We start from the raw sequence: 12,945 nt of genomic DNA on the forward strand, positions 1-12,945 counted from the left end.
GCATCAGGGGGTCGGTGTAAATCTTTGATTCCCCGTGATTCGTAGTTTCGTCACTTTTCAGACGGATGGGGAAGATCAGATTTGTTTTTTAATCAACTTTCAGCGAGCTTAACACTGTGATAATGTGAAAATGTGCAGATATATCAAAATTATCACGATTAATCAACCCTACGTTGTAAAATGGCACGATAATAATATAAACTTATTAGTAATGAATATTGTTGTTTTTTTCTTCAAAGAAAATAAAATAATTTGAACGGGAAATAGAACTTATACTTACAGTTGTACAAGTTTAATCGTAAAATGAATATCACGTTTCTTTTGTGAGTTTTGTTAGAGTAAGAACACTGTACAAGAATGTTGTAATTTTACAATAATAAAATATGTACCCTGCCAACAAATTTCTGTCGTTCGTCAGTCGATACGTTTTTCTCATAGCAATTATTATTTTCCTTAATTCAGAACATAAGAAGAACATCTCTGGAAAGTTAGTTTTGAATTTTGTATCTTACGCAGAGCTCTGAGAACAGTATCATTTTGCTTTCTACAGATTTCATCTTATCTCCTTATATCCGACAAAATCAAAACTAACCAATGATAAAATACTAACGACGATTACTATAACCCGATAGTCGAATACTTTCCCTATACGCGTACATCCCGAGGCTACGGATTGCGTCATTGCGTCAATCCAATTAACAGGGAAACGAATCCGGCTAAAGTCAAGCGATTTGTACAAGGGGTGTTTAATTTAAAGTGATCCAACGCTCGAGGATTATCCTCCCAGCATGGTGGAAACGGTTATTTCCCTGCATGGTCCCCTCGCGGTTCGTGTTTGTCAATCCGATTGGTGACTTAGGAAGAAATTTATAGCCTGCGTTACGCTACAGAATTGCAAAGCAATTTAACGAGGTGCGCGCGTATCTCCCATACACATACATTACAGACTATTCTACATTATAAGTAGCTGAAGCAGCATCGGAGAAGAAAAACTTACACGGGGTTTATATACATCCTTATACAGAGATAGAGGGGGATCGTGACCAGGAATGAAAATTCTAGTTTGTCCTTACCGCGAATGTATCGAGGGGTGCGAATTATCGATCGCGTATCGAGTTTTCCGAAAAGTTAATCCTCCTTAGTTTACACATTGCCAGAATGTCGTCGACCCAATCCAGACGAAAAATTCATTGCCGCCAACTCGCGTTGATCCCACTGGAAAGTTTCGTGAATCCCGTTATAAATCATCGATCATTAGATTCGTATACGCAATAAATCGTTCTCCGATAATCGATGTTCCCAACGTGATCCTTGCAACGGAATTTACCGAAAGACAAAAATACGAAATCTGTTGAAAAAATCATAAAATTTAGAATCGCCAGTTTACCCGCTACCAGCAAAACCACCTAACCTGTTAAAAAAAATCCACCAGGTTGGCAGCGCTGATTGCCACTCGATAAATTGGGAAAATACCAACCGGCCCCTGATTAAGGAGCAATTCGTAAGGCCTCGTAGTCGCGCGTACCCCTAAATCGGGGGTTGGAAATGCCTCGCGGGGTGTTTCGGTGGTGGGGATATCGGTGCACGCGCGACGCGTGCCCGAATTTTACCGAAGGTAGTCGAGGCGAGCCGAAGAGTGGTTTGAAACCCGAAGACCGAACCTCGATAGGAATAATAACAATAATCCCCTGACCGAGCAGACCCGCGTAGCTTAAGATACGGATCGGATGTTGCAGCTGCTGCAGCCAGTGTGTCCGTCGAACCGTTCCAAAGTTTTTCCTTTCTCCGTCTTCGTCCTCACTCTACAGCAGCAGCAGCAGCTCCTGCTTCTTTCCAGGCGCCAAGGATGATCATCTCGGTACCAAAACGGCCCAACTCACTTTGTTTGCTGTTTTTACCCGGGCGCTAATTAACCCCTGTAACTACACGCCTCGTTATTCACCGCGCTCCATATTCGACGAGTGCGTGAAACGACAGGTTCAGCTTTTTGCTGCTTCAGTGCACAACATCGCACCGTAGAACGTCCAGTTGCCCATTTACCTGCACCGTCTACCAGCTGGGAGATAAAAACTTATCAAACCTCGCCTGCGGCACTTAATTACGAGAATAACCTACATCGTCAGGCAGTCGCTTCTTGCGGCCACGCTTATCCCATCCACCTATAACGACAGAGTCTGCAAAACGAAAATTCGAAGTCTTCTCCTCCTGATTAACCGCGTTTTACAAACGATTCACTTTTCTCTTTGTGCTCAGGATTATGCAGAAATAAACGTTCAACGTTCTCGCAGGAGATGATATCCTTTTCTGGTTTTCAATCTCACGAATGTGATATCGATTCAAAAATTGATGTAGAAAAAATCTAAGCTTCGATCGATGAAAAGGTCTTTGGGCCCATCCGATTCTTCTGAACTCATTGTCACCGAAGATTATAAAGGTAGGCCAGGCCTGCGGGATAGAGTACCTTGTACATCCGACCGTGTAGCTTGTATTCGGGTTTCTCGTGCGTCGCGGCATCAGGAACAGCATCTGGATCTCGGAAAGAGGCTGCAGTTGGTGCCGCCGTCCGTCCGTTCCTCAGTATTCGCTCTTCGTTCTTGGCTCCTCGTTCGTTGCATCGGGAATGAGGAAGGGAAGGGCGACGAAGAGAAGAGAGGAGCCAGAGAAGAAGAGAAGCGCCGAATCCCACCTTGACTTTCGAGGATTTCCTTGGCGTGCAGCCGGCGTTTTGGCCCATTGGAAATTAATAGCTTTCCCATTGGGTCAGTCGATGAGCACCGAGGGAAAGTAAAATGGGGCTCTTGCCTCCTTGTTAAAGACTCTCGTTATAACCCTTTTCTTCGCTTCGCTGGACGCAACGAGTTTCTGCCTCTGCAGCCAACCGTCTATTGTCGTTAGAAGGAAGAAAAAAAAACGAAGAGAAACTTAAAAAAAAAACATATATCGTGTATAACGTCTATAAATGCCAATAAGGGGCACAATTACGCCTCGTCTAGGGGAAATTAATCTTTCCAACTGACTACGCGCGTCAACAACAGCTATATACGAGTATAGCTGAATTGCGTATTATATATGTATACAGCATAAGAGCGCGGAGGTCAAAATAGATTGGATTTCCTCAGGTCGGTAGCAGCCCTCTTCGAAAACGCCAGCTTACACTCCCACGCTCGCTAACCGTCCGGCTACCCTTAAACCCAATGCAGATTCGTCTCTTATACCTGAGCTGACGTGAAGAAAAGCTCTAATTGGATTTCTTTGCCCGAAACGCGGGACAGATACTCCTGTAAGCTTGGATTTAGAAAACGAACCTCCTGCACGAGAAACTTACACCAGCCCACTTTCTTTTCCATCGTGTATAATATAAAAGCATACACGTATAAAAATGATTTTTTTCATTGCAGGGAGAATTTTAGAGTGAAAAGCGTGAACACTGTTTTTGATTTCGCTTTCGTTTGGCTTTCCTAACGTCTTAATTTAGCGTGTTTGTTATTGGTCTTGTTCTCGAATTGTACCAACTCTTCAAGTTAAATGATAAAATGGGCCCAACAAGGATGAATGCAGCTGTTTCCCTCGGTTCTCCGTCTTGTAAACTGTATACCCATATCCGTGTATATTCAATAATCAAGCGGTATCATCGGGTCGTTTCGTTCGCACGGTCACGTGACTGTTAAAAAGCCATAAAGATCGTCCAAGCCCGCACCTATAGACAGCTCGCCGCATTGTTTCCAGTATTACGGAAACATGTAGCGTCGTTTGGACCGCCGCCCACGCCGCTCGGGGCGCGTGTGAGGCGTTTAAAAGGAAAGGAATAAAAGGTGAGAAACAAAAAGAGTGGAAAAATTCCCGAGTACATAGACGAGCGCGTGAAAGGCTGCACATTGCGGATGTTTGATAACAGGTGCGTGTGGGTGTGGAGGGGGTCGGGATCGGGATGAATTCAGCCTGACGTGAGCGTCGGAATTTCATTCCCGTCACGTCCACGGGTTGCAGTTGACGTCGAATGTTCGTCCATCCATCCATCCGTCGTTGTACGTACCTACGTACGTCCATCCGTCGTACAAACCTGTGGGAACAAAGCTTCGGCTATGACATCGCGCATTGTTATGTTAAAAGCGGTGGAAACCGCCAGCATTGTCTCTAACCGTCCGAGGCGCGTAGCTTCTGTTCACCGATATTGAGCTTGCACACGTGGCCGACGGAGCTTTTGGCTTCTGCCAAGCGCTGGACGACGAAGAAGACGACGCGACGCCCGAATAACCGATCACCGACCGCCGCTCTTAAGGGTATTACCTATTCATTATCCTCGCTTTCTGGTGTAACACCGTCGATTTCTCCATGTCGGCTACCGCGTTAATGCCTCCCCTCTCCTTCTCCCCCCATTTACTCAACGTCGCGATGACAATGCGATGAAAGAAAACGACCAAGACGACGACAACGCAGCCGACGCGACGGCGTTCGGAGGCCGCTGCTCGATCGCACGGATACAAAGAACCAGTTAATTGCAATTCAATGGACACTGGCCGTCGCCACCCGTCCGTAACATCGAGACATGATTCACGCCTTGCCCCCGAAGGGATTCTCGTTTCTTGTGCTTTATTAGATAATTCGGTATTCGGTCTTGGCGAAGATTCGCGGCGTCGAGGACCGCCGCTATCTAGAAAATAAATAACTCGCTGCATGGATTGCAGGATCGAGGGTGTGCGAATGCCGGGAAAACGGATTCTTGAAACGGCGAGTGGTAGATCGAATCGCAACAAGCCACGTGTGAGAGCAAGGATATTTAATTACTCGATGATTAATAGAATGGACAACGATCGGTCATCAAGTTCACGAAGCAGACAGCTCGATGAAAGCTAATGAGCATTGGCTAATTGTGGCAGTTTTCTTTCGTTGGAGGAGTTGGATAACCGTGGAGATAGTTGCGAGAAATGATAATCCTACTTTAATCGTTCCCACAGCTTTGTTTCAACTGCTCGAGAGTAATGGAATGACTATGAAGACGCCGAAAAACGAGCGATGTAAAAAGTATTCGCGCCACGGTGTATACGGTCTTGGATTTAAACGCGGGACATGTTTAATGATATTCAGGAATCGTTCCCGATTATATTGCGAACGTGTAGCCGGTGAGTTCAAGGCCAGAATTTCACTGTCTATTTCCGTATTTTAATCACGGATTTCTATCTCAAGCCACCGTGAGAACAAGAATAAGAATATTTTCTATCCTACCGTGGTTGTTTATTGCGCCGATGAAGTGCAACACGCGAACAACGACGGTTACGACTATTTTCGACTGCAAAATTACTCGACATTCTGTCTGTAATGGCCAATTGTGCAAATTTACGGTTAACATGTTCTTTCCATCTGAATAGAAAATGATCTTTTTGCAAAAAAAAAAAAAAACATGAGATAAATTAAAAAGTAGAATTAAAAAATGATGAAACTGATTTCTGTGACGAGTTTTGGAGAATGCCGGTGAGAAGTTTTATGTAGGCCATAAAAATATAAATATACTACCAAATGAACAATACGTAAAAGATCTATTCGCATAGTATCCGAAGGTTGGTGAAGCAAACCGTTTCAATAACTCTCGAGAGAGACTTCAGTTTTCACCAGTATCTCCTGTTTTTTTTTTGTATTTTCGTACTAGACCGTGAACGGATATTCATGGCTAAAATGCTGGCTGAAAAAACTGGTGTAAAGTAAATGTCGACAAAAGGTATATCGTTCCAAAATGGGAATGTAAAAATAGGGATAGCGAGAGTGACGCATTTTGAAATTCACCCACTCGAGAATAATTCTAACCCGCAATAGTCCGTCGACTGTTCGCTCCATTCGCACGAGAAACGAAGAGTGGATTTCGAGTGTGTGGAAAATCGATCGGGCGAACAAACGTCCAATTAAACGACGTATCGAAGAGGATTCGATGACGCTAAAAGCGAGGGAGTATCGAGAGAGAGGAGAAGAGTATAAGGTGTAGGAAGGGGCTCGGCTCTCCTTTATCACCCTCGCGTGTCACGTCAAATTTTCTCACCGGGTTCGAGCAGCTGTGAGATCGTTCTCTGGGAAGACGTAGAGAGGATGAAAAAAAAAAGTTGGAGGAAGAGGAGGCGGGTGCATTTAAGCGGGACGAAGGAAGTGCGAGAAACTGCAAGGAAGTAAGGAAGGAAGGAGCGAGATGGAAGCGTTGCTCTTATTTTTGGACTCACGGTCGTTTGACAGAGAGAGAGGGATGGAATAAAAGGGAATAAGAGGGAATAAGAGGGAATAAGAGAGCATAAGAGAGAAACGCGGCGTTGTAGGTACGTACACGGCACACGTGTGTTCCGGTGGTGGTTTCTGCAGGCGGTGGTTGCCGGGACGACAGACGGAGCGAGGGGCGGAGGGGGATGAAGTCCGGAAGCCAAGGTGGTTGCAGCCAGCCTCCGCCGCAGCCACTTCCTCTCTCGGCCACTGCCCACTCTTCAGCCTCTCGACCCCCGCTCCCCGCAGCTCCGATGCATGCGGAGCACTCGTCATCTCGCCTGAACATCCGGAAGTCGAAAATATTGGCAAGCTGCGCCACTACTGGCATATGGTCAATTTCCATTTTCCTATTTTCCCATTTTCTCGCCAACGTTGCTCGATCGATCTTCGCCGCTGTGTCAAGCACCAGATATTACAGACGCGGGTATGTAATATACGAGGGATGAAATTAAATGTTTGAAGTTTTGCCGATTATGGGAATTGGAAAAGTTGCAACGCCTTTGTATTCTTCATTTTACAGTGCCTATAATATTATACACAGACAAGTAGACATGTTTTGAGACAATGTTTCTTGTCTGTTGTACCGTTAGTTGTTCATCATTTCACTGATATTCTCTTTTTCACGTAATACTAAATAGGATGGCGTAAAGAGAAACTGAAATACTATTTAGCTGTTCGTGTATAGGTTATCTCTTCCAAAACGGTCCATTTTATACATCAAGCGGTGAGGCCCACTTTATTGCAATGCCAGATGCTGGATAATGTGAATATTCGTTAAATGTCAATCGTTAACACATAAAGCATTTCTACAAGGAGCAGTGAGAAGTTAAATACTCTTACCAAACAGCCAAATAGGTCGCATATGACAAAAGAAAAAAGTATGAAAAAAAATAAAACACGTGAATCCGCGACCACGGAAAGAATCAAGATATTCACTTTACTAAAACAAGATCGGAGAAAGATTAGAAATTACGTGATTTCAGATTCTGCAATGATGCGAAAATAATAGAATTCGCAATATACTCGTAATGATCTTGGCTGATCGGTAAACGAGATTCCCTTTAACGAATTGCCAATGACAACTTTCGGAACGAGTTTTGTATGCATAAACTATACCCGCACATTTTTGTATAATACGCATTAGCAGAAGAGCATAGACTCAACTTGAATTATATGTTCGAGAAGTAAACACGCTGCTTCGCAGGTTTTGCTAAATTTCAATCAAACTTTAATCAAATTACGGAGTGTAGTGCCGCATATTTGCCTACGCATATGAACCCCCTCAACTGATTAATTGGATGAATAAACAGCGGCCAATTTGACCTCCGGAAATTAGCGTCGAAGCTATATAGCACCGATACATGCATAGCTCTGCAGGATAAACACAGAATAACAATAATTCGCTGGCTTGTTGTTTGCACAATTTATAGCCCGTCGGGTGTACCAGCTCTTCCCGATATCGCGCAGACTGCAGCTAAGCAAAAACATGGTTGAATAACTGGTATAATACGAATGGCGCTCTGGCGCTTCGGTGTATGTACAATAGAACATACGTATAATTACGTATAATATACTAGATATAATTTATGCGCCAAAGTTAATTATCATTATTACGAACAGGGCCGGGCATATTAGCCACAGTCTAACTCCTCGGAATAATGCGGACACCAAACAAGCGAAAGAGCTTTAATTACTCCATGGACTGTGACGACGGCGGTATAGAAAACGCCGAACGTGATACGGAAGCATAATTTTTGCACATCATCGACAAATTGGACCGTCTGTAACATCGGCGATGATAGACAGCAACTCGACCAGCGAAAGCGAGAGCTCGCCCGCATTTGGCTGACAGTGAAAGAAAAAAAGTGTGCCCAAAATTCTGTTACCGCATCCGCAAAATTGAAAGATATAAAATGACAGAAAATTTGTGATTCCGCAGCAGGCTGTAAATAAATAATTGCTGACTTTGCACTTTCCTCGGATGTAACTATAACCAATTAAATGTGGAGTTTCATAATGAAACGCGAGAAAGTGGTATCAATTATTTCTATCGACTTGCAAAGCGGCCAATTCTGCGATGCAATCGCATCTCGACGTTTCATCCAACTACTGCTTACTAGTTGGGTGAAAAATTTCACCCCGGAGATTTCCGGCTGTTCTATATTTACACGGAGACTGCACGCGTTCGTTCCGTACCGCGTGGAGGATCGGATCCATATTTCATTAGCCTTCGTTTTTTGTAGAGTTTAGTTGTTTTTCGGGTTTTTTTCCCCCACTATTCCCTGCACACCGGTTGCTCCGAATTAGACGCCATTAGAACCGTTTATTTCTAGGCAACGTAGGTTTCGTAGCTGATGTGCGATACATAGCCTAGCCCATGTATACCTAAATACGACTAAACTGGGAACGCTCGTCAGTTGCATACAACCAGGTATAGGTTTTCTTGCCTTCCTGTTATCGCATCGAGTATGTATTTCTCTCCCCACAACCTTTATTGTACAGTTACCGTTTGCTGCAGCAAAGACCCGAGTCGCACATTAGTATCGTAATTGTAACCAGTCATCTTCAAATTGTATACATATGAATTTATAGTTTAATATCTTGCCTCTTACTGCCTTGTCCCGTACGAAGAGAAACATTACAATGACTTCCAAATGTGAAAACTGGCTGGACTCACAATCAGCGAACGCCGTAACGGTGCGACACTGCCATGTCTAATGCAGCGATGAAATTCCTCCGCATTGTCGTTCTAGATCAGTCAAAATCCCCGCCACTTTGCCAATATGGTCTATAAATAGTCCGACATGCGTAGAGCGAGTACAACCGTTATCTCCTAGACTCAAGTATGTATGGGAGAAATTTATATAAATTGACGAGTATCTTCGCGTCCGCAGAACTGCACGGTTTAATGCTTCCCTGAGAGGCGAGGAGCGGAGTTCACGTATATATAAGGTATTCAAAATATCCCGCCAAGAATTCATAAGTCAAGGTTGACCACGGCGTATTACTCGACAACTATCATCGATTGCACAATACATTAGCACAGAGTGTAAACGCTTACCGCCTCAAGCATAACCAGCACCACCAGCAGCGGAAGCTGACGGCTGAGTAAAAGTAACGCAAAGTGGTCAAAGACGTGCACACCTCGGAAGAGCAGAGCATTTCTCCGAGCTATAACGAGGTAATCGTCAACAAACCGCAAGCGAGATGAAGAAGGTGCTTCTCGTCTCCGGTTTCCTCCTTTCAATCATCGCGGTCAGCGAAAAGAGCCGCGTCTCGGCTGCCGAGCCAATATTGTCGACGCCTCTTGGGCGAATTCGAGGCGTTGTCTCTATGGCTGAAAATGGAAGATCCTTCAACGCCTTTCTCGGCATTCCCTACGCCAGACCTCCGCTGGGCGATCTCAGGTTCACGGTGAGTATTCGCACTTTTATTGCCTGCCAAATTATCAGCAGAAACTATACTGGGAGAAAACCGCGGTGTGGAGCTCTATTCGGTGTCAGACCAACACGACCCGATATTCAATCTTCCAATTGACCACCAAAGATAGTTCCATGGTAGTCCACACCAGCCAATTTCTTTCGATTTGAACGCTAGCAAATTTTCACAGTGTACGATTATTGACACACTTTCAGCCACCCGTAACTCCGTATAGATGGTACGGGGTTTTGAACGCCACCAGAGACGGCCCGATTTGTTCTCAGAGGGACTTCCTTGGAGATCCTTCGCTACTTCTCGGTTCCGAAGACTGTTTGTACCTCAACATCTACACGCCAAAGGTTGACTTTCTATCGAGTTTTGCAATGCTGAAATCCTGACAGTGACCCCTTGACCTTCCGTTTCAGTTGCCATCCGAACATGGCCACTACGCGCTTCCAGTGATGATATGGATTCACGGAGGATCGTGGCTCTGGTGGAGCGGCACGAGTCGGCATTTCAATCCGGCCCGTTTGATGAACAAGGATCTGATATTGATAACGATCAATTACCGTCTGGGTTGGCTCGGTATTGAACGAATTTCGGTCATCTCAATCAACCGAATGTTACAGTCACGAAACTTTTGCTAACACTGGTAATTGGCTTTCAAGGCTTTCTCAGCACGGAGGATGCCGTTGTGCCGGGAAACAACGGACTTAAGGATCAGGCAGCGGCGATAAAGTGGGTCAGCGAGAATATCGGGGCCTTTGGCGGTGATCCTCAGAGGATAACGGTAGCTGGCCAAGACACCGGAGCCGTCAGCGCGCACCTCCACATGTTCTCGCCTTTGACGAAGGGTGAAGATACCCTTTTTGATCGCTTACCGTCCCAGTGAATTTTAGGCGTGTTATTACCGTGGCTTGAAATTTCCTTCCAGACTTGATAACGTCGGTGATATCGCACAGCGGAAGCGCCTTCGCACCCTCAGCACTTTCCTATCCAGGCGAGGCTTTGAGAAAAACTAAAAGTTTGGCAGAGGCGAACGCCTGTCCGACGGAATCGAACCCAGAAATGATAGCGTGTCTTCGGAAGCTGGACGTCGAGCAAATCACAACAACTGACGCAATACTTTACGTAAGTGCATCAGCGATAATCGCTAATTTGACCTCATCGCTCACGGAGACGCGGGATTGATTTCTCAAGGTGTGGAACGGGCAGCCCTCGGTGCCTCTTAGAGCGGTCGTCGAGGGGACAGTGGAAGGTGCTTTCCTGGTCGAACACCCCGAGAGCACCGTGGAGAAGGGAAACCAGGCGAACATTTCGATGATGGTGGGCACCGTGCGGGACGAGGGCGCGGTGATAACGTCTCGTGAGTACGAGGAAAACACGCTTGTGAAATCGTTGATGATTTCAGGCGTCGCGTTTGGTTGGGGATGGATCTTGACCGGAGCGTCATAAACGCGATGGTAAACAAGCGGTACCAGCCGCTATCTGGCTTTGAGTGATGACCCGCTTTGTACGCGTAACTTGGTCCATTATCTGCTGACCCACGCTCTCGCGTAATACGCGTGTATGTTATTGTGGTGATAAACAGACTGTGGGTTAGTACCGATTCAAGGCCGACGGGTGGAATCATCGGCGATTATGTTCCTTGTACGAGGAGAGAGAGAGAGGGAGGGAGAGAACCGTCGTGGCGGTGACGACGTCTTTCGGATCTTTATGTTTCAGCGCTGATGTTCGGGACAACAACGCTGTCCGCGATCGCCGACAACTTCCGCGCCGCATTTCCTGCCATCTTTGTTTACGAAGAGTATTACTCAGAGCGGGCAAAGAACGATATTTCCGATGCCATCAAAAGCCACTACTTTGGCGACGGGAGGATATCCGCCACCTCCGTTTCCGACTTGCAAAAGGTTCCTATACCTCGTTTCTAAGACGATCCGTATCCCGCGCCTCTGGCTGTCTATCGGTTGCTGACATTCTTTTGAAACAATCTATTTCAGGCGGCCACGACGAGGTTATTCAGCCGTCCAGTAAATTGGATTGCCGAAAAACAGCGTGTCAACAACACGATATACCTTTATCAGATGAACTACAGGTATGATATGCAGAGCAGAACTAGCCAATCGCTGTTTTTATACAGTAACTTTCACCCAATCGAAAAGTGACTAATTGTAAATTGAGGAGCGAATCAATCGGAAGAGAGTTAGCTCGTAACTAGCGGTGGCGTGGGAATCGTAATTACCATCGACGTGCACTCCCATGGCTGTAGCGCATATATATAATTCTCGAGAATAATCAAAGCTGAGTTGTGAATGACAGAACTGAGAGGGAGATAGCCGGCTCTGCCATGCTCCGTCTCCTTTTCTCTTCGGTCATTGTAATACCGTTCGAGGACTAGCCATGCGTGGTCCACGCGTTATACAACGACACATCCATCGTAATCACATCGGGTAATTGCACCCTCCTTTTGTTTCATTCACATCCATCCGCAGAGGCAGTTTATCCTTCTCGAAAATATACGGAGCCGGGATTCTTGATATGGGAGTTTGCCACGGTGACGATTTGCTCTATTTATTCGATTTCCATTCTCTCTTCCGGCGGTCAATCGGTTCCACCGAGGAAGAACGAGTGATGAAGGAAACCATCAGCGAGCTTTGGTACAACTTTGTCGCAACTGGGTAAGCGGACACTCCACAGCTCATCGATCGTTCCTCTTAAGACTCTTCCCAACACCGACTACTTATGGTTGACCCTTGAATTTTTCGGCAGGAAACCAACGCTGGAAATTACCGAACTTTTGCCCAACAAGTGGGAGCCGGTCGACAAAAATACCCAGGATTTGAACACCTTCGTCATCGATGGTCCACAGAATTTCATGGTCATGCAGCGCGTTCAGAACGCCGCAAATCGCCTCGACAGTTCATTCTGGGAGGGTCTGTCGATTGCCCATAATCCGAACAAGGACGTCTTCCCGCAGGTGACCAAAACCTCCTGGACAAACTATATCAAAAACGCATTCGCAAAGCTGAAGAGAGGGGTCAAGAGGCTCTTTGGTCAATCTTAATTTTCACGCCTGGCAACTCTTAGCTTCTCACCTATTAAACCTGTTCTGCCTGTATAATGTAATACGAATGTTACGTGTAGAACTTTATTCGAATAAAACTAATTCGTGCAAATTTCTCGAGTGGATGTCACACCAAGATTCAAACTAATTCGTGCAAATTTCGATTCTGCTTCTAATCGTCCGCAGATCGGTTAAGAGACGAAGAATTACCCGTTCACTGC

General features: G+C 45.6%; 2 protein-coding genes across 3 annotated transcripts in view; one reads left to right on the forward strand and one right to left on the reverse strand.

The window, feature by feature from the left end:
- LOC124179768 (neurogenic locus protein delta) overlaps positions 1-12,945 on the reverse strand; it is an 81,349-nt gene that overhangs the window by 32,865 nt on the left and 35,539 nt on the right. The window lies entirely within an intron of this gene.
- On the forward strand, positions 9,120-12,836 carry LOC124179769 (esterase E4-like). Of its 2 annotated transcripts, none has more exons than XM_046564493.1 (10): positions 9,120-9,654; positions 9,876-10,019; positions 10,086-10,245; positions 10,329-10,514; positions 10,595-10,791; positions 10,861-11,026; positions 11,386-11,570; positions 11,661-11,755; positions 12,153-12,338; positions 12,430-12,836. In XM_046564493.1, exons 1-10 carry the CDS (start codon positions 9,448-9,450, stop codon positions 12,722-12,724), a joined length of 1,821 nt encoding a protein of 606 aa, XP_046420449.1. In that variant the 5' UTR covers positions 9,120-9,447; the 3' UTR covers positions 12,725-12,836. The 2 variants fall into 2 exon arrangements, with proteins under 2 accessions (XP_046420449.1, XP_046420450.1); XM_046564494.1 differs by having other exon boundaries at positions 9,433-9,654; positions 9,851-10,019.

The sequence above is a fragment of the Neodiprion fabricii genome, chromosome 4, assembly GCF_021155785.1.
Source record: "Neodiprion fabricii isolate iyNeoFabr1 chromosome 4, iyNeoFabr1.1, whole genome shotgun sequence".
In the NCBI taxonomy this organism is placed as follows: domain Eukaryota; kingdom Metazoa; phylum Arthropoda; class Insecta; order Hymenoptera; family Diprionidae; genus Neodiprion; species Neodiprion fabricii.